Source organism: Lissotriton helveticus, chromosome 7 (genome assembly GCF_964261635.1).
Source record: "Lissotriton helveticus chromosome 7, aLisHel1.1, whole genome shotgun sequence".
NCBI lineage: Eukaryota > Metazoa > Chordata > Amphibia > Caudata > Salamandridae > Lissotriton > Lissotriton helveticus.
This window is the reverse complement of record NC_136068.1, coordinates 157,007,436-157,030,430: the sequence shown is the minus strand read 5'-3', so window position 1 is coordinate 157,030,430 and position 22,995 is coordinate 157,007,436. Positions and strand designations below refer to the sequence as shown.

Below are 22,995 nucleotides of genomic sequence, written 5' to 3'. Positions count from 1 at the left end.
TGATGTAAGCGCTTGGATTGCCGGGGGCCGCGCTGCTGGAAGCGCCGCCACCCGGATTGTCCTGCTATCGTTGTGCGCTGACGTACGCGCTTGTATTGCCGGGGGCCGCGCTACTGGAAGCGCCGCCACACGGATTGCCCTGATATCGTTGTTGCTCTGATGTAAGCGCTGAGTAATATCGGACACCGCACTGAGGTAAGCGCCGACACTCAAAGAGCTTCGCAACTTTCGAGCTGTTTGTTAAGCGCTTCTATGTCACACTGGAATTAGCTCTTCCAAGAGAATCTCTTTATTATTGGTGACCTAGTTCTGACCTATTGTTTAAGGATCAACCCTTCCCAAGGACTATTATTTTCGAATGTCATGAAACCTGCAAGGAACTGATTTGGTTATTTCATTGGTGTACTGAGTTCCATTCCGGATTATATTTCCTTGCTGTCCCTATCCTGCTGCGGGGAGGTTTACTGAGTTGGTTTGGGCCATTCCTTGCTTCTATGACAGTAACCTATTTGGGTATGTATGAATGTAACACAAGGAGTTTTGGCTGATAGTTGGTGTGATAGGGAGTATAATATCTCCTGCCTTTTTGTTGTAGATACAACATCTTATGGAGAGAAGTATCTCTGTTGATGACCAAACATAGGTATACTGGAGGGCAAGGTCTTCTGCAGCTAAACCACAGGTATTAGTCTGCTCTAGTGAGATCATATGAGAATAGAAGGATATAGCGCCTTGTATTTACACTGTGTTCTTTTGTTACAGGTATCCCTTTCCACGCTGTTCCTTCCTTAAACCCTTTTTTCCTTCACCTGATTGCCTCATTACTCTGTGTGACGTGTCCAGAGTTGGGGACGTCGGGAGGTGGACCACTTTGTGCATCATACCGAATCCAGGAAGCGGACGTGGATCGAACAGAACTATGAGATTCCCTCGTCCTCAATCCCATGAGGACCTCGGTGTGCCTGGGGTGACATTGGTCTAAATACTGATAAAAACTCATATGGCACTAGTTACCCTCACATTTCCAGTACTGCAACCTAAGGCAGATACTAACACACGTTCTTATTGGGTTTCACCTTTGTACCTGCTCGCATAACAAGTTTACCCTTAAGTGCTTGGCCTGGTAAGCCTACTCCTATCACAAACACAACCTCTACACTAAGCCTGTTTAGGGCAACTGTAATACTGGGCTACCTTTTCCAGCATTCCGTATACCTGACCAGTTTTTAGGTCGAGCCTAGAGCCAGCGTGCATGCGCTGCTCTGCGAGACTTGTTGTAGTGGAGTGCGAAATATAAGCCCCGCCCATTCTCCACCCCATACTTGCCTTTGGCTTGTGTCATTGTTCATCCTAAATGCTGGCTTCTGATTCGTAAATAGGCTTGTTAGTCGCTCTATAGTATCGCCTCCTCTTCATGTGTCACCTCCCATGGCGACTAGCCCTTTCACTTCGGTTGTTACACGGTACCAGTTATTTAATCTTTAAGCACTATTTTATTTAACCAGTTTCTCTTACTGCAGGCATGATGTGCTTTGGTGCCTTCCTTACAACCCCGTACTCCCTCCCGTTGTCGGTGCCTTCTTTACTCCGCCCCTGTAGTCTGTACTTTCTTCACTTCCCTCCCTCCTATTGTTGTGCCCTCGTTAACACCCCCCAGCCTCCCTCCCATTGTCCGTGCCTTCTTTACCTCCACCCTCCCTCCCGTTGTCTGTGCCTTCTCTTCCCTCCCTCCCGTTGTCCGTGATGCCTACCATTTGCAATGCAATAGGTCTCGCATTTATGTGAGTTTGAGCTATTGGCATTGTAAACGACCAGGCATTTTATTTATGTTTTGGTTTTTACAACTTTGAAAAAAGCATTGTCATTTATAAAGCCAATAGCTTAAACTCGGGTAAATGTAAGACCTATTGCATTGCAAATGCTTGTTAACAATAAGCGCTAACACAGTGTCTGCTTTTCTATTATCATACACACAAAAAATTGTTCAGTAACGAACACTGGAATTCTCATATAATAGGCTAGTGCTTGATCTGAGGGCGTTTCAAGTCCACTACTAGTTCTAGTATGGCTAAACTACATCCCCAGCATTTGCGGCATCACATGACTAGATGCGCCACGTGCCACTGGCACACACTGGCAGGACTCTAATCCCCAGCATTCCTTGCATTTAGTGACTACATGCGCCACTGGCACGCAAAACTGACAATTGCAACAGCCCTCATTGCCGTGGCCAGTGTCGGAAGCTGCTGGACTCCAAGTGCCAATATCGGCCCACTCACCAGCCCGCTCCCCGTAACATGCATGACGCAGAAATAACCAGACAAGACAACTTTTTTGTTGGAGAAAAGTAGCTGCAGGTTTATTAGCATATACACATGCCAACATGGTGGGTTATCTTACAGGCGATCCAAAAGGCAAGCCGCCCCTCGCGACCTACCACCTGATGGGCCAATTTGCAACATGGCCTTAGCCAATCGTTGCTTAGCGGTAATGGGAGGAGATAGCCCCTCCCAATTCCGGTGAACCATTGGTCCACCCTCTTGCTCACGCCCCCCCCTACGAGGGGCGGAGCGTTTCTATTATCATACACACAAAAAATTGTTCAGTAACGAACACTGGAATTCTCATATAATAGGCTAGTGCTTGATCTGAGGGCGTTTCAAGGCCACTACTAGCTCTAGTATGGCTAAACTACATCCCCAGCATTTGCGGCATCACATGACTAGATGCGCCACGTGCCACTGGCACACACTGGCAGGACTCTAATCCCCAGCATTCCTTGCATTTAGTGACTACATGCGCCACTGGCACGCAAAACTGACAATTGCAACAGCCCTCATTGCCGTGGCCAGTGTCGGAAGCTGCTGGACTCGAACTATCGACAGGTAAACTACCGGGCTGAACTTGATACACTCCTCTTTACATTCATTTTCATCGTCTTTGATGCACCATGACACTTGGGAACTGCTGTCCGTTTCTACTGCAGAACACTGACCATGGGGCCATTATTCATGAGCCTGTGGGATACTTACAGACTAAGACATTTGGATGCTGATGCCTTTTTACCTCGAATCACGGACCATGGAGGCATCGATTATGAGCCTGTGGGCAACTTACTCGTCCATGAGCCACACTATTGGGGCCATCAAATATCGCGACTCCTTCCAAAGAGCACACAGTAGAGGCTTTTGTAATCACTCTTAAATCATAAAGGCTTGCACGCCTGTGATTTAATTAACTCCTTTACCTTCTATAGAGTAACAAGGTGCTTTTGAGCACTCACTGTACCCACATAAACAGAGATTCTGTCCAAGAAACATTATGGTTTATCCGGTTTCCTATGTGTGGTTACATATTCACTCTGACCCCATGTGCACTGTTACCAGATACTCGTTCATTACTGCACTAATGCATTAATTAGTAATGGAACAGGAGGTATCACATCAATATGGGTTGCATCTTCACTATTGGGAAATTGCATGTAAGACTCTTGGTTGTCTGGTCCAACAGGCCTCCACAATCGCCCTTTTTAAGGGCTCCCAGAGGAATCTCTTACATATTCTTACAACATCATTTCTGTTTCATTAGAAATTGTTATCTCTGTGGCTACTTGTCTTTCTACATTTATCTTCAGTCTGAAATACCTGCAGGTTTTGCCCTTTCTTCTTTTTATTTTTCTTCTTTTTTACTCTCTCCTATAATGATGTGTAGGATAGAGTACCACGCCATGGCCCGAGTTGAGGCACCACGCACAACCTGTTTCTGTTGTATCGCACTCAGCGGGGTTAATGGGTTTTGCTTTATGGGTGTCAAGGACTGGTGAGCTACACTCCACTGTGTTTGTAGCATTGGTGGCTTTCTTCCACCACAAGCCTGTTTTGAAATTATAACCTAGCTGTTAATCTGTACATATGTTTTGACATATACTTTCTTACAGGTGACTGACAGTGGACCCCTCCTTTGGATTCTCACAGAACCACCAGACAGTTTTGTATTGTTTAACATTATATATATATATTGTTTTGAGCACAACTTTGAAGCAGGCGCACTATCACTACAGGTCCTGATGAATGCCCGAACACCTTATTGATGGCTAGAGGCTGAAACATGTTTACCTATCCTGGTGACACACTCCAGCAGGTTTAATATCTCCTGCAGTGTCTTGCTTTTTAATCCTGACCCAGACACGCATGAATAAAGGTGTTTGCGTACCCTGGAGGCAGTTTTTACTATCAAACTTTTTCTTTTTAAGCTCTGCTTACCTCGCCACCCCAAGCACATTAAAGGGTATTTATTATACCTCTTAAAACATCCACTGTGCTCCTCCCTCTCAGTGAAGAGGTTGTAGTCCACAACATTTCTAGGTATTATTGTGTGAGGAGGTTCCTGATGATGAAGTATGCCACGTAGGGTGGGTGAGGGATATCGTCCTTTAAAAGGAATACTAATTTTCAGCTAAGTTATTCTGTCCTCAACATTTTTCTCGCTTTTTTATCTAGAATCCAGGTGTTTTATTGTGTTTCACATTACTATACTGGGGAGTTAACTCCTGCTGGCTTCTAAATCTCCTCTGGCCCTCCTTTTGTGATTTGGCTGATTGAACATTAACAGTCTTTTGTCACAGATACCACAAAATGGTCCTCACAAAATTGAGATTCACTTACACAAGCAGTCCACATTGACTCCACAACGTTAACACCCTATCGCACGAATGCTGCCACATGGACACTTCCATGATGCCATGGGTAAGGGAAAAGATTAGGATTAAGGAAAGGGTTAAGGTTCTGGTTAGAGGTAGGGTCAGAGTTACAATTAGGGTTAAACTAGGGTTACATGACATTTGGAGTTAGGATTCGGGTGAAAGAGAGGATAGTGTCTGAAGTCAGGTTTAGGGGCAGGGTCTGTTGTAGGCTCACTGTAACTGCATAGACAATGCTGGTGTCAGTGAAGTGGCTAAATTCAGTGTAGTGATACCAAACGGACAGAGTTTTAGGGTGCGTTAGTGGTTTCTATTTAGTATACTACACTACATTGTGTACTGGCAGCCAAGGGAGGCACACATAAGCACCTCTAGATCTTGTCCCTCATTATGTCAGAAGGCGGCTGAACATTGTGTCCTGGATTGGAGTTTGGCTATCCATCAAGCAGTTTGTCGGGGAACATCGTTTACAACGCGGTGTTTACACCGCGTTGCCTTTACAACAATGCCATTACAGCGAAAGTCGTTACTACGACTTGCGCTGGATGGCGCTGTTGTATAAGGAATATTGTAATTTTATATTCCAACACCTTCCCTACTGTTACGTGGACTGGTGTTGGAATATAAAATTATAATATTCCACAATCCACGCCCTACAACGCAACTCGTTGTAACAACTTGCATTGTAATGGCAGCGTTGTCATGTACCGCGATCTAAAAGATCGCGTAGTACTGACATACATCCCAGTTTGCCCCTGTGTTGGGGATGCGGGCAAAGGATGCTCAGGCCAGGTCTAGCACCACACAAGGACACGAGGGGGGCAAAGGATGCTCAGGCCAGATCTAGCACCACACAAGGACACGAGGGGGGGCAAATGATGTTCAGGTCAGGTCTAGCACCTCACAAGGACACAATTCTTTGTATGTTGTGCTGAAGATGTTCGCCTCATCTTTTTTTCATAATAAATTAAATGTTTGGACAAACAAAAATCTGAAACATGACTATAGTCATTGTTAGGCATTTGGAACGATTTGCTGTATAAAAGTCAACTGTGTTACTCTGATTATCTCTTACAATATAAAATATCAGTGGGTGGAGGCACCAAAGTTTCCACGTTTACACCCGAGGCATTTCTAATGAACATAAAAGAACTATGGCCGTCTGTCTCAGCACATTAATTTGGCTAGATCCCCCTCTGGCCTGTTCAAGTGCAGGCACTAACTTAAATATACACACCAAGGAATAGTACAAACGGTCTGTATAAAAGGCAAACCCATTAGGTCATATTACGAATGTGGCTTATACATTGTAAATACCTTCTGTGACATTGAGCTCTGCCCTTACCGGTTCCTTCAACGCTCACTTCTTTCAAAGGCTTCGCCTTCTCTTCCATCTCCCTCTGTTTTTCTATGAGATGTTGTCGGAATAGAAGCCAGAACGTAAATGCATAGAAGATCTGCAACATAAAATGTATTATTATATTTATTTAGCAGTCCATGACATAGCGCTCCACAATGTTAACAAAATAATAACATCAAATTTCAGAAAATTCTCAACAAGAAATTAATGGCCAATAACATTTATGGAAATAGAAGAAATTCGGCCAGGGAAAGAAAATAACCTATTGTGTTATAGATGGCATACTTTAAGATGTATGTATTCCCACGTGGCAAAGAGAGGCTCTATCTGAGACCACAAGACGCCCCATGGTGAAAAACAGACTCCCTCTAAGATCTCAACACCCTCATGATGTAAACATGAGTCTCCATGTGAGACAACAATACCCCTAGGATGTAAAAGATGACACGTCTAAGACCTCAATATCCCCATGATGTAAAATGCGGTTCTGTCTGAGGCCCTGACTCATCTCCTGCTGTGCTATCAGAAGCTCTATCTGCGACCACAAAACCTCCCAAGATGTAAAACAGGCTCTCTTTGAAGCTTCAGCACAACCAAAGTAAGGTACAACAGCATCCACTTGAGGCTAGAGGGCACACCGGCTTTATCGTGATGACACTCCATCAAAGCTACAGGGCCAACCCTACCCTCGCCATGACCAAGCGGCTCCTTCTGTGGCAACAGCACCATCCCTCATCACCCTCCTTCGGTCTGAGGCTACAGGAGGCAGCCTCAGACTACACCAGACATAACTACATTACATATTCAAATCAAGAAGCTAACCTTTTCAGCCGTTGTTGTAACAGTGACAAGTTTACTGTTACTTGCTGAGCCACAACTCTTGAATTCTGTACAGCATTCAGCACAGTGACGGTGTTACCCAGTAACAACACATTATTAGATATAAATGTAAAAAGTCAATCTAGTGTTAAAAAAATTTCAAGTCTGCGAATAATAGAATTGCCAAAAATAAGGTGTAAAGCCTGAAAGAATGTAAATGGACCAGGCATAGGATGCTCTGTCAAAAGCCACCCAAAACAAACCTTTGGTACAGCCAAAGCTACCAACAACCACGCCACTACCCTAAGACTACAAGACCAATCTGAACAGTTTACTGATTTTTCCAACAATCAGTCAATAACTCTAGTTACTGCCACTCACCCAGCTCATGAGCCAGTGACAAACTATGGGAAAATAAATTGACTTATTGACTAATCCCAGACCAGTAATGCCGCAACACATAGATGAGCCGAATTTGTCCCCATCTTTCTCACACCCTTCTAAAATGTCAGTTTTGAATGTAGATTTGCAGCTTAGTGCTCATACTATCACTCACAAAATTCATTCAGAGGAATCTGATTGACTGTCACTAACTCCAAATCCCAGTAAGTCTGTTAATGGCAAGGTGGCATTCAGGGACACCCTGACTTTATCCACGTTGTTTCATGTAAGAGACTTCTCAAGGCGAAAGGTGGGTGTTATTATTAACCCGACCTTCACTAGCCTCTGCCTTCATCATCATCATATTTAAGTCAAACAAGATTATATCTCAGTGGGCACCTCCCTACTTTAAAGAAGTCAAATGCAATGTAGTGAACTCAGGAAATATTTCTTAGAGTGAGCACAGAAGGCACCAGACATTACCCAAGAGGGGAACAGCCTTTACAACGCGGGCATTACCATGCGCTGCCATTACTACGCTGTTTTTACAACGCAAGTCGTTTCAACGACTTGCACTGGAGGGCGCTGTTGGACAAAGAATAGTTTAATTTTCTATTCCAACACCTTCCCTACTGTAACGTGGGCTGGAGTTGGAATAGAAAATTAAACTATTCCACGCTTACAGCGCAAGTCGTTGTAACGACTTGCGTTGTACACAAAGAGGAAAGAAGTTCCTACAGTGGCCATATACTTCAATTGTGTGTATACATCTATAAGTATCCAAAAGCAGTGACAGAAAAAGATAAAGTATAAACAAAGTTTATTCAAAAAATATTTAATTTTTCTTTTTTATAAATATACATTCATATAAATACTGTTGTAAATCAAAAAATTCAATAGACAATACATCTGTTAATTGAGAAAATTCATAAGAAACACAAGAGAATCATAAAAATACAACAAATAAAGAATACCCCTGGAAAGCAATCATACTAAGCAACTCACTCACGTGCTACCAGTCATACTACATACACACCACATACATAGATGGAAGAAGGAACTGGATTCCAATTAGCAAGGTAACAAAGCTAATGTAATGCAAGGGCACCAAGATGTAATTGTTGGCCCTTGTAGCGGGTCTACGCGCGTTTCGGTGGATCAAGCCACCTTCATCAGGACCTTGTTCATCGTATTGTGCAGAAACCAGGGGATCAAACAACAAAAGTGGCCTAAAAAAAGGAGATAAAACTGTCACTGTCACATACGCAAACAAAAAATTATTCAAAGGACATTTATACATTCACTGCTGGGCTGTGAAGCGAGATTAGGTACACTACCATTTCCTATCCTTATACTTGCCATATCAAATTGTAGACTCCACTACTGTAGCCACAGTGATGAGCTCTCGCTTCACAGCCCAGCAGTGAATGTATAAATGTCCTTTGAATAATTTTTTGTTTGCGTATGTGACAGTGACAGTTTTATCTCCTTTTTTTAGGCCACTTTTGTTGTTTGATCCCCTGGTTTCTGCACAATACGATGAACAAGGTCCTGATGAAGGTGGCTTGATCCACCGAAACGCGCGTAGACCCGCTACAAGGGCCAACAATTACATCTTGGTGCCCTTGCATTACATTAGCTTTGTTACCTTGCTAATTGGAATCCAGTTCCTTCTTCCATCTATGTATGTGGTGTGTATGTAGTATGACTGGTAGCACGTGAGTGAGTTGCTTAGTATGATTGCTTTCCAGGGGTATTCTTTATTTGTTGTATTTTTATGATTCTCTTGTGTTTCTTATGAATTTTCTCAATTAACAGATGTATTGTCTATTGAATTTTTTGATTTACAACAGTATTTATATGAATGTATATTTATAAAAAAGAAAAATTAAATATTTTTTGAATAAACTTTGTTTATACTTTATCTTTTTCTGTCACTGCTTTTGGATACTTATAGATGTATACACACAATTGAAGTATATGGCCACTGTAGGAACTTCTTTCCTCTTTGTGTACTCTTGTTCCCCTCTGTTCCTAGGCCACAATCTATCTATTTGAGGGGGTCCCATCGCTCATGTTCTACGACTTGCGTTGTAAAAACAGCGTTGTAATGGCACGCGTGGTATTAGCCCGCGTTGTGCTGACATACAACCATAACAAGACCAGTGGGATAAGAATCCATCTCTCTGGTACAGCACTCAACTATCCCTGGGGATAACACACTCGAGCTGATGATGCGCCCGCCCACCAAAGCCCCCAGACTGCACATATTGGACCCGAGGTGCACCTAGAAAGGAGGTCAACTTCAACCAAACATTTACGGCCAAAGTGGCACCTCTGCCTTGGAGTTTCACTTTTAGGGATTTAAAGAACTGCTTTAACATATCATGAGAAGGCCATCGTGCATGCCATCAAACACTTGGAAATGATATACATATGCAAATCATTCAGCGATTTACTTCTGGGATTCGATCGTAAGTGGGTGGTTTGGACAGTTTCTTTACTAGAACAAAGAGAATCTGAATGATAAAATGTATGTTCTTTGGCTCACAAACTTCCCCGCATTAGTTGTGCAGCACCCATTTTCCAAAGTGCCCGGATGAACCCCTCAGTAAACACTCGCACTCACCTTGGCACAGAGATGCGCACAGGGATTGGTGTAGGGCTTCAGGTCAAAGTCTATCAGCACCGAGGTGGGGACGCCGGGAAAGAGCTCGTCCTGCGTGACGTTCAGACCCACGAAGAAGTTCTGGATCACCAGGACGGTGCCGTAGGCGGCCAGGAAGGGCGCGCTGAGCATGGCGTAGCGCCGGCGGTCGCGCATCATCCAAATGACGCAGGACCAGAGCAGCAGGACGAAGGTCAGCCAGCTGTTGTGGGTGATGCTCCACACCTGGAAAGGACAAGCAATACAGCGAGAGCTGAATAGAAGGCCGTGCATTTGCTATGTTCAGTCTAACAGTATTGAAGTTCCATGTCACGAGAGAACTGATTATTGGCCCATGGTACACAGGATGAGCCAGTTAAAAACCACAACAGGCATCGAAGGGGCAATGTATGTGAATTAGGAAAGGTGGTTACTATGCTCAAAACGTGGCTTGGACAACACAATTGCCACAGACGTTTTGACGTGAAAGTGAAAATTAGCTACGAACAACCCAAAAGATACTCAGCGCAATAGAGGCGAGCAAACTATGTCCATGTATCAGTCCGATGCAGTAGGCTTGAAACTCTCTGAGGCAGGAAGGGTAAGGTGAGTGAGTGCCTGCTGCAGAGAACCAACTCGGCCTTTCAGACATTTGAAGCGGATTAAGGGGGGGGGGGGGACAACTTAATTTTGAAATAATCAGGGTAGGAGAAACTAGAAATTAGCCAGGACACTTGGATGGCAGCGGCAATTTTTAAATCTCACGTAACTGATCCATGTTTAATTGATTTTACTTGTAGCTCTAGCAAATTAAACTCTCTTTCTTTTGTGGGGAAAAGCTCTTCCAGAAACCCAATCTGTGTTTTTCCAACATATGCCCAAAAAGAAATCAGCAAAGAGTTTATTTACATGTTTTTCTCTGTACGGCATATTTTTCCACTTTTCTCTTCCAATTAAAAAAGTTCCTAAAATGTGCAAAGTGTTTATAGAGCTTTATGGAATGTATAAGGCCAAAGGCCCACAATTTCACAATATGACATTTAAAATTCTATTTTCGGTTGTTCTTTTGATTATTTAATTGCTAGTACTTTATTTTCCCAAAGGTCAGACTTAATCTATTTGGTCTTAAAGATCATTCAGTATCCTGTACCCCAGGGCCGAAACTACGTTTAGGTCACTTTAGGCAGCTACTGCATACTACAGCCAGAAGAGGGCGCTAGATTGCAAGAAATGACCTTTAAAATGGCAGTGCAACTATGGGAAGTCGAGTATGTATTACAGCATTTTCCCTGGGACTCCTAAATTCCTTGCGGCCGAATAGAAGATCCGTTATTGCTTAAAAAATGTCTGCCCACTTCGTTACCGTATTACCTCTCCATGAGCACATTATATCGTTTTCTTCTACTTCTAAGCCTCACACTAGGGACATAATTCCCACTTGTAAGCGAATTACTCCTTCATCAGTCTTCCTTGGCATGGCCAATACAATTTTTTTAAATGTCAAAGTATTTTATTGAGTTTTATAAAAACACAAGTGAATAAAACAATTTAGGTTACATCTCACATCATCTAATAAGTATTGTATGTAGGTTATACATACGTGAAAAGACAACAAAGGTTGATGTGCATGGAGACAGTTTTATACCGCTGGATTTGTTACAGTACAGAAAATATGATCATTGTATGTATGTGAGAGAGAGCTAAAGTCATGTCTATATACGTTGTAGACACAAGAAGTTGGCAGGGTATGCCCAGACGTGGGTCCCTTGCTCACTTTGCCACTGGATTCAAACTAGCCTGGCTGATGATGGCTTGGCAGTTCAGCCTGGACTGTTCAGATGAAACACAGGGTCAAGACTGATTTGCACATAGCCAGGTCTGAACTGGGGTGGCGAAGTGAGCTAAAGAATGATGATAGATTCAACCCAGATCTGTGACTGGGGGTGAGTGTCTGAAAAGTTTCAGTGCTCCGCCCATCATCTCCTTGTGTTTGCTATATACGTTGTAGGGCATCAGAATTTGCACTGCTGGTATCACTGAACACAATCTGATATGAAATCACACAAGGGTAAAGAAATGGAATGTAAGTATTACACAAGGAAAAAAAGAGAAAAACAGCCATTATCATGGATTCCTAAAACTAGGTGTATGAAGGGTAGTGTGGGTAAGTTAGTCTCACGAGGGTTGTAGTGGTCTACGAACAACATCTTCTAAAACTTGCAAATACATTAAGAATGAGGTCAAGGGGGGGAGGAGCCAAGCTCGCGTCCGAGATGGCCGCGTTTTAACTCGGCTCCGATCACTCTCCTGTCTGCAACAAATATCCTGTACTTTATCCTGCCCCGGGAAGTATTCCACGATGTGCAGTGGAACGACGATAACTCACAGGCACTTACCGTTTGCTCCGGTGATTCCTGGGTGTCACGGATCCTGAGTTACGCCCCTGTCTGCTTCGGGGCCTCCGGAGCGGCCGGGCCTGGCACTCCTTGGCGGCGCCCGGGCTGGACGGGGTGCGGTGGCCGGCCCTTGGTGGTGGTGTGGAGTCGGTCGGAGGGGCCGATGTGCTAATAGACCGATTGCGGCCTCCCGGGCCTGGTCCGGCGGTCCTGCGGCTTGATGTTGGGGAGCTGACTTCCATGGACGGGGTTGACCGTACATCTGGCTCGTCTCCCCTTTGTTCTCCGGCCCGGCCATTTTGAGTTCCTCCGCCCGGACTCGGAAAACGGTGCCGGCGGCGTGTGGGGTGCCGGCGCATCGCCTTCTTCTGGTGGCTCCCCTTCCTGCCCTGGTGGCACCTCCGCTGGTGGTTGCCGGTATCCTGTTTTGCCCCGCTGATATCCGGGCGGGGGTCGGTGTTCGCAGCGGCCCCGCCGGGCTTCTAAGATGGCGGCCGGCCCCATGATTCTCGGCCTTGCGGGGACCGGCGATGCGAGTCCGCCGCGCGGCACGTTTGCTGAATACTGTAAAGGTGAGCCTACGCTCCGCGACATCCTCGCCGCCCTGCGCTCCTGGGGGGCACCCATGACCGCACCAACCGCTATCCTGGAGGGGGGTCCCTTTGTTGGGCCTGTCGGACCCCCCTCGGTTTATGCGGCTTCATCTCAGTTGTGTGCTGCTGGAACTTTCCTTGAGGTCGTGGACCTGGAGGCTGCTGATGGTGTGGATGTGCGGGGGTCCGCTGCCCCTCTTCGTCCTGTGCCTCCTTCTGCTCCGGAGGTACCCCGGCTGGATCCCGTCTGGACCGACCTCGATGGGTCTCCTTTTCCTCTTTTGCCTCACATGGCCGTACGAAGATCCTGTGACGGTGCCGCTGGACCGGCTTTCTCCGTATTCTCATCGGAACTTTGCCTGCTTTGCCTGAAGTGGTTGCTGTACTTTCTGGATCATCCGGGTCACGATCGCTACAACTTGAGTGTATTTTTGATTCGACTCCCTGTTCTTCACCTCCTGTTTTATGTGATCTGGTCCCTGGTGCGCTGGACGATTACAGTTTGCGAAAAACGAGGGCAGGGTTGAGCTGATCTTGCCTCTGTGGACTGTTATTTTGTGGTATGGTTGGGTGATCCGTTCATAATTGTATGATTATGTTTGATACGTCTTTACGTTCCTGGAGTTTATCCGTGTGTTTATTATCTTCCCGTGGGCTATAAGTATTTTCGGGCGGGGGGGTGGGAGCTGAAGGGGTTTTGATTATGTGGCTCCTCTCCCGCTGTTTTTTCCCTGTTTCCCCTTCCCCCCTTTTTAATCTAAGTGATTCTTTCTTTCTTATATTTCTCTATATTTCGGGTTCTAATTAGGGCGACAGGCACGCTGCTGGGGGGTAGGCCATAGCCTTCTGCAGGGGTGCAGGGTGGGCTGTGCGGGGTGGTGGGGGGGTCTGTTTATTGTATCTTTCCCTGTTCCTCTTTTTGGTTCTATGGCTCTTATGTATCCCCTAATTTCGTGGCGCGGTGTCGGCACGTAGCCCCCCGGGGTGTTTCTGCTGGCGTGGCCCTTTTGGTATGTCTGCTGTCACGGTTTACTACGCATTCATTTCTCCTGTTGCCACTAGTTCCATGTGCCGAATTAGTATTGGGTGCTTTGTTAGCCGTGGGGGGCGTGCACTGACGCTGCGCCCTCACTTTCCCCCTCCCCTTTTTTGATGTCCTCTTCCTCCCCTTTTTTCCTTTTCCCCACCCCATTTTCTTTTCCTCCCTTGGGTTGTTGTAACGGAGGGCTTTTAGTTTTGTAAACGTATTTTTCGCTGTTTTATTATTTTGTGCCCTGATAGTGGCGGGTGGGTGCTGAGCAGCGATTGTGATTGTTCTTGCTGTGGGACTCACGTTCTGCCTTTGCCAAAATGTATTGTTCTGTTGGTCTTTTCCTGTATTCGAGACTTCGGCTTGCTCACGGCCCGCCACGGCCCTCTGGACTTTACAGATTGACATTATCCTGTGACACCCTTTATTCTGTTATAAAATTAACCTACTTTTATTCTGTCCGTGATGGCGACTCAAAGCCTTGTTGCCTTTACCTTTCATATGAGCTATTTAGAAATCCTGTTGTCTCTCCTGTATTGCCTCGTATGTTTCTTTATTGTGGTGGCCGGCCCGGTGGGTTGTAGGCCCGTATCTGTGTGCGCCTTCTGTACAATAAAGGTTTAAAAAAAAAAAAAAAAAGAATGAGGTCAAGGTGGCTTAACCTGCTCCAACTATTCATCACGTTTATCCCAAATGAGGGAATTTGCGGATATCCGTGGATATTGTTGCACTAACATTCGATCCGCTTCTCTGGTGTACCTCTGCCACTACCAACACGTGTAAGTAGGAGAGTTTGCAGGTCTTTCCGACTACTTAATATTCAATATTGTTTTGTGTTCTAAGGTAAACATAAGATCTAGCAGTAATGAGTCAATTTTATCAAGGGATAAGTTGCCTCTATTTATAGAGGGTCCAATAACAGTAAAACATAAGATCTTAAGGGGCGTCGCTTTTAATATGTTATGTATGTAGGCGTATATTCCATCCGGGACGTCTTTTAGAGGTGGAAAGTAAAAGAACATATTTGAAAGGGAACACAAATTCGTTTTGCAACTCCAGCATTTACCTTCTGCTAGGGTCGGGACGGAGTCCAAAAGGTTTTATATAGTAAGTGAAATTTGGTCTGGGTGAGATTAGGTGTGATTTACTTCAAGAAGATGGAAGACCATATCTCAAACCAGTCCACCTTAGTGAGTGCAAAGTAGTTGTCAGTAGACCAGTCAGTCACCCATTTGCCCTGTATAAGTTGGGAATGCGATGGTTTTAGAATTTCGTAAACTTTAGAGACCACATGACCTCCTTTTCTGACTTCATTGATTAATGAAATGCAAGACGGGTTCTTATAAGGAGAGTGAGCGAGTTTTGAGATTTCTACCTTTAATTTTACAAAGTTGTAAAAGTCAGAATTATTTACCCCATACATTTTTTTGCAGGACCACAAAAAGACTTGGGTTCCTATGATCTGCGTCTACAGACATTTTTAATTTAACCAACAGAGCTACCACCCTTCCAATATTGCTTCTCCTTTTGCTCTAGAGTAGACTGCTCTGCTGGTAAAGGAGGAAGCCTTTTTCAGTTCTTCCTGTTTTTTGCTTCTCTTGTTGAATCGAGCGTGATTACTCTTGCAAGATGTGTTCTTTTAACTTAATTTCATTCATTTTTCTGGCATTGGACCTGCTTAGTGATCTTTATTAAAGAATGATATGCCTTTGCTAGTCGGGTCCTTCTACCTGGAGCCAAGAGTTAGCGGGTTCTGAGGCTTGTTAAATTCATGAGGAGCCCCTTAGAACCTGCTATAGTGCTGGTCTTGACTGAAATAATCTGTTGATCCCTAAATTAGAATTTCATATTTATCAGTTTGCTCGACCACCCCTTCACCTGATTAAATTGGCGGGGGATCCTGCAAGACTTGCATGGGGCACAATACTTCATTCCCTTGGTTGCTGGTCAAAGCAGAAAGTGTCTGATCAGACCAAGGGAATGATTGTTTTGACTTCCAAAAAGAGAGCACTACGAGAGGGGTTGTTGCTACTAACTTTGGCACAGGTTGGAGATTTGACGGCAAATCCCTGCAAGGTCAACCCAGCTTGTCGTTCATGCAGTGCTACTTGTGTGGACATTGAGTCGTCAAGAACCATGCACCAAGAAGTGGAAAATTATTTCTAAGCCTCATCCACTATGAAGAGGATGAGCAAACCCTGCTCTGGGTTGGATTCCTTACTGGGAGTCTTGCAGCAGAAGAAGGAGCAGGCTGTGATGGGTGATTTGCAAAGGAGAGGCGCTCATCACCCAAAGTTCAACAAGTTATTTTTTTTTTCCAAGATGATGTTGAACCTGAGGAAGAGAGGAGAGGGCACTTTACATAAGGATCTGATTTATTTGATGTGCTGCTACATTTAAGAACCAATTTATCTTTCCTGGAGTCTTCCTTTGCAGATGGAGGAAGAAAATAACTTTGTTCAATAGCAAAGGGAAGAACCTGAAAGTCTACCTGATGGAGCATCGATTCAAGAAATCAAAACTTGCTCCAATTAATCCCTCATTAACAGTACTAATCGGTAGAAATAGTACAGCAAACAAAATTAATATAGACACAACATTTACATATGAGAAGAGAGCTGTATGCAAGCTAAAGTAACAAAAAATAAAACGCAACTAAAACCTGCTTTAATCTGGAAAACGCTTTTGCGCATGTGTGAACCAGAATTACATACATGGTAACGTGAATAACCTGTTTTGAGAGGAAAAACTCTCATGCATGCGCAAGAATTACTAACATTAGGTCTTGAGGCACCGCATGCCCGGCATAGGCTTGCCTGAATTTAAAGAGAGCTATTGCTGCGAATGCTTTCGCTTAAAGAAAGAGATAATAACATGGGATAGAGTAGAAGGGGGTGGTGAACAGTGAAAATCATATATTTGAGAAATTAACGTCTGTTTATGATTCCTTTATTAATAGTGTACCTTTGGGCCTACTGTAGTACGCAATGGAAAAAAAAGATGGCCGCGAGATGGAGGAAAGCTATGCATGTGCAGCGAAGTCATGATGTGACCCCATGACCGGGTGGCTGAGCGGCTGCCAAGATCCAAGGACAAGAGTAGTGCGAAAGTTGTTCTCGACTGTGAAACTGCACATAAAATGTTATTTGATTTCAACATTAGATATATGGGATGAAGTTAAATAAAGTTATGAATGAGCTAAAGGGGAGGGGTTAGTCAAAACAAAAGATGATTATTAAAATGAATATGACAGCATGAGGTGATGACAACTCCCCTGCCCCTGTCCTATCAAAGTCCCTATTCTATCGATATTTGCAACTTTTGAGGGTAGGAATGAAGACTATAACTAGAGTGACTTAAAGATTAGTAGAGAACAGACTGCAAGTAAGGAGAGACATGCATACGAGCGAGTGAGTTATTCGAGATTGAAATCGATGCTGATAGAGAAAAGATTTGAGAGAGGCAAGAGTTGCTGCTGAGGAAAGAGAGAATAGACTGGGGAGATACACACCTGAAAGACAACCTGATTAGATTGAAGATTCCGGCAGAATATCGCGGAGGGAGATAGCGTGTAAGAGAGGGATACGCCCTGGTGCGTCGGGTCTGTAGAGAAGTTTAGTAAGTATTGCCCTGTCCTGATCCTGTCCTATTGATTTTGTCTCCTGATTCTTAATCAGGGGACCTCCACCAGTCCTCTGGCCAGAGGGTTGGTTTTCCGTTATCACCATTGGGTAACTATAATTCTGTCTTAAATTTGTATATCTTTTGCAAATGTATGATTTATTATGCCTTTTGTCTCTTCATCTATCTACTCTTAATGCATTGATTTGTTGAATGAATCTGTGAATTGAATGTATTGGTAAATTAATTTTCTATCCCATGAAGGTTGATGGAGTTTGCACTGTGAATTTGTACTAATGAGCGTTCATTTATGACTGAGAGTTAGATAAAGTTAATTGAATCTTACACAGAGCCTGTGGTTATTTCACTAAGATTTGTAAGTTAGTTAGTTAATTGTTAATATCCCATCAACTACTCAACTAATGGTCCATCGACTAAAGGAAGAGTGTTGATCTGTGAAGATTAGTTAGACATTGAATACATTTCTCAAATAATTACATGTCTACAAGTGAGTTAACTAATCAAGATTGAAGTGAAATTACAAAACTTGACTCCCAGTGAAACAGCCAGCAAATTTGATTGTGTATATGGGCCCATTGAATTTTTCCTTGACTGTGAATTGTTCATCCCTGGCCTTTCGCTGGATCAGTTTTTCTGGTAGCAGAGCGACGGATATTATTGATTAGTTTGGTAAATATCGATTATTGAATATTGATTACTGATTATTAACTATATGTTTAACACTAAGACTTAGTGTTGTGTTCTATGTTGTCTGGAAGTACAGGTACAGAGATACCTGGAAATCCTGGAAACGCAATTTAGAACAGTGTGGTAAAGAAATCACACTGCAGTAGGTTACTCGTCTGTTGTCATAATACCTAAAAGTTACGCAGGACTGTAGGTGTTATATTAGGGACTATATCGTATACTATTAGAGTGTGGATGACAGCAAAGGGCCCACCGGTGAAACTTTGGTCTTACCCAAAGGAGGAGTATCCCTAGAAGAGTAATAGGTCCTTGCTGAGCTTAAGTGAAGGCTAACAGTGCTTTTTACTCGTAGTGACAGAAAGTACTTTCTCTTTGAAGCGAGTGAAGAAACTATCTTTGAGTTAGCAAAGCAGACAGAGTAGCGCTGTTTGTACATTGTTACTAAGAAATGTATAAAGAAAAGTTAGAAAATACATTGTTGTATTACCTTGTGAAGGGAGGGTCAGTAGCAGGAGTCATACTGACGTCACATAGTGCTGCGCTGGTAATGGTTCTAACAGCGGGCGTGTGAGAAATGTTTTTTGTACTTTTTGCCTATGTTTGTATATATTATATATAATAATTCTTTGTATTCCCATGCACTAAAAAGTTTTGTGCTAAAAAAGTCAAAATTCGACGAAAGAGAATAAATCTCACATGATGCTATACGTTGAGCAGGCTGTTTTTGTTTGATTCATCAACAGCGGTTGTGGTTAATGGTCATGTTATAGTCAGGTTTTTCAGCATTGGCCTTTGTTTTGTTACATAGATTTTAAAGGGAGGGTCAGTAGTAGGAGCAATACTGATGCCACAAAGAGCCGCGCTGGCATTGGTCAGACACGTGGGTGTGTTGTGAGCTCTGATTGATCAGTAGCCAAGTACCATGCTGGTATTGGTTGTGGATAAGGATATGTAGTGAAACCTAATTGGATTGTTGGTGTGAGTTGCGCTGGTATAGGATGAGTATTAACAAATAGGATTTGTGAAAATACGGAAGAGTTTTTGGGATTTTACCGGCTGAATTAGTTAGTTACAAGAATCGATTAATAAGATCAAGAATTTATTTACCCAGGACAAGCGTATAGTAACTAGGGATGGAATTCTTATGCGACCTCCTAACACGACTGCTTCCTTTATGATGATGGAAAGTGGATATCATACGTGTGTATGGTTGGAAAATTGGGTGGAATATACAAAAGGTGATGGTGTTCTAGCTTTTCCATAACATGGTACATTTAATGTGAGGATACTTCAGAATTTGGGAAACAGGATGAATTAATTAGAACCACATCCTAGGTTAACAAAGTATGAGACTTTGGAGGAATGGGAAGTTGAGGCATTTGAACGAGAGAAATACAGAGGAGGCAGAAGAATTAATAGAGGATTTTTACCCAGATACCCATTTGACACTCGAGGAGATCAAAAGAAAAGATGGAGAAGGGATGTTGTAACAGAGAGTTTATATCCAGTATTAATGCCTCTGAACGACGTCCGCGGGAACGGCATCAGGAACGGGCCTGATCCAGAGAGGGAGAACGGCGGCGCAATTTCATACAACACGCCCTCAAGGACTTAGGTTTCATTTGTTGACAGGCATCGCACTGTTTGGAGTCGGGGTGCACTCCTACGCACCACATACAGATAGCATGCGGGTCCGTGACAGACATCTAGCGTGCACAGGTTTCACACGCCTTAAAGCCCGAAGGCATTGCACACTGTTCCGTGACACTAACAGCATCGAGAAGGCCCAAAACAGGCCAAGGAACCGCTGGTTTTCCAGGAACCGCGTTGGGACGCGGAAAAGAAGAAAACTGATGTCATTGTGCCGGGTAGGGAACACATGGCTCCACTGACGTCACGTCCGTGGACGAAGTCTGGGAGGAGTAGTGCGGCGCTGCCCCCGGCGCGCAGAGGTGCTGCTGCAGAAAGTTTTCCGGATCCAGTCTGATGCCTGGGGATATTCTAAGTTAAGGAATCCAAGGCTTGATGTCTCTATCAGATAGGGAGGATATCTGGAAGCATCCCCAAGTGTAACACATACAATAATGGGAGGGAAACTAATAGGAAGAAAACAACAAGCATGAGGAATTAATAAACAGATACAAACTAGTATAGGACTGAGAGCCACAACAACTGATGGAATATTGACAAACATCAGCTCAATGTTTGACCCTTACATACTGTGTCTATCCTTTATACCTTGGAAATTATTTAAAACCAGGAAATGAGTAAAATCTGCGGGTGGCCACCAGGGTTCAAACTCTTTCAGTTTCCATTGCCCGGTTTTCAAGCGTTTACAACCGACTCATCTTACATAATCCAAATGTAAAGTTTCTCAAAAGTGTAAGAGTAAATTATAACTGTAAATTACTCACAAGTCTAAGTTACCTTTGTGATTTGCCCTCAGGTCTTTACACCTGGTAGAGACATTTAAATTACACTGCGAGTAAACTTACTCAAAAGTGAAAGTTCTTAAAAGTGTAACCCCTTAAGTGCTCCCATCGGCCGTTGGCCGTCACGAGCACTACTTGGCTGGTGCTGCGAACGACCAACGGTCGACGCGGCCCGCCTGTTTCTTCGAACGTTCCGCACTGGCGCGGAACGTTCGAAGCAGCTATGAGGCTAAGCTACCCTTGTGAATCAGGCCCCTAGCGTTCAAGTCATTTTGATATCCGTTGTCTTATTCTCCAGCGTTCAAGTCATTTTGATATCCATTGTCTTATTCTCCAGTGTTTCCCAACAGACTCGTCCAAAACCTGATGGCACCTCTATGATGAGACAGAATCCTGACAATGGGACAGAGGATTGAGCAGATATTCTGACTACGGGGGTGGGATAATCTTGCACAAAATAACACCTGAAGTAGAATAAGAAAATCTGATGATTATTGTGCTGCCTATTAATTGGTTTTTTGGTGTGACTTAATATCTGGATAGTTCTTCTAATAAACATGTAGCATGCATAAGAATTTTGAGGAAGAATTCTTGCATGAGAAATTGAATCTGGTTATCTTTTACTGTAAAGCAAAATCAGCCTGAACACCATTACCCAACATTTACAAAATATTACCAGGGTTCCATGAGATCCTACCAGGTTATTATTACTGAATATTATGCAGTGCTCTCCTATAGTGTGTTTGCATTTATGTCAGACTTTTATTTCTGTTAAAAACAAATATATGAAATATATCTACACAGAGGAACTTTGGGCCTCATTACGATGTTGTGCAGACTACCCGACCATAGGTCGGCGGTTTGACCTCAGTATTAGGTTGCGACCGCCCAAAGGGCAGTCATAAACATCCATTCTACAATGGACGCTTATGGGGCGGGCAGAAAAGGCCCGCAGCACAAGCTTCCATTGAAAAATGGATATTTGCAAACATCCCCACACCATGTGGCAGGCACCATGTGGTGTCTGCCACACGGTGCATGGATGTTTGGTGCTCCCCTGGCCCCATAGAAGAGGGCCAGGGGGGGAAAGGGGCCCTTCTAGGAGCCCACAAAGACACTTTCCAACAGCCTTTCCATGTCGGAAAGGCTGACATGAAAAGGCTGTCAAAGTGCCATCATACTCCTGATGCTGGAGCCAAGCCTGGCTCTGCCATCATTAGGGAATTAGGGTACTTTCTGATGCACCGGTGGGCTCAGAAGTGCAGCAAACAGTCCCTCCGCCCACCACATTGTAATGCGGTGGGCAGACCACGGACATATATGTCATTGGGAGCGACACCGACAACACGCATGTGTCGGTCCCACCGACATCGGAATGAGGTACTAAGTTAAAGCATTCTTCCTCCATTGGTCTGTTAAGCTGTCATTCAGATTTGGCTCTACCCAAAACAGCACACAGAATGGGACAATGGGTTTGCCGACCATTTGGCTCTCCTCATTGTGAATGTAGTAACATGCTTGTGCACAACGTGTACATCCTTTAAAAAGTAGTCCTTTTCAGTGCCAGGGACGGCGGGTCAATTACTCCTGTCATAGTTTTTATGATTATTTTTGCTCTCTGACATTTTTTTTATTTCGCCTACTCCCAGCAACTCCCCTTATATTGCTATCACCCCCTGTCTGCTGTTTGTAGTTTGCAGCATTAAGAATGGGCAATGCAGTGTACAACCATCTTAGAAGGTATTCTACCGCTCTTCTTTAACACTAAAGTATTTCAAAACCATTCAGAGATAGCTGCCCATGAGTATGCACAACGGAAAGCAATTCTTAAATATTTTTTCAAATATTTTATCATTCTTTAATGTTTCTATATGGCTGATGCACTTTTTACACCATAGTCATCTCAAAACACTAAACACTGATAAAGTATTTAAAAACATCAAATATGGCAGCCAGTTTATGCTCATATGTGGGCAGCCATCTTTGATTAGATGTTTTTTCATAAGAAAGAATGGGTAACCCCGTTCTTGCATGGAAGCCTGTTCATACACAATCTTTCTAAAAGCCAATAGCTTTGTGGGTTGTCAGCCAAGGCCAGATCTTTTGGCTTTGACAACCTTTGTTTCTCTTTTACTTTATTTGGATGCTTCATTGGCATGGACGCAGTCCAAGTAGAAATGGAGCTACTTATGCCAAGAGAGCACCATAACATCCGGTTAAAGAATAAAAAGCAAAAAAACAAAAACAAATACAAAGTAGTTTGGAAACACATACTGGAATCTGAGGTTAATTTTATATCTAAAGTTAAA

General features: G+C 43.7%; 1 protein-coding gene across 1 annotated transcript in view; it reads right to left on the bottom strand.

The window, feature by feature from the left end:
- Positions 1-22,995, bottom strand: part of LOC144768973 (piezo-type mechanosensitive ion channel component 2-like) — a 700,333-nt gene that overhangs the window by 492,190 nt on the left and 185,148 nt on the right. Inside the window, exons 12-13 of the mRNA XM_078652965.1 lie at positions 9,889-10,152; positions 6,045-6,156 (exon numbers count right to left, since the gene is read on the bottom strand). Of these exons, the coding sequence (XP_078509091.1) occupies positions 6,045-6,156; positions 9,889-10,152 (376 nt within the window). The remainder of the gene's footprint in view (positions 1-6,044; positions 6,157-9,888; positions 10,153-22,995) is intronic.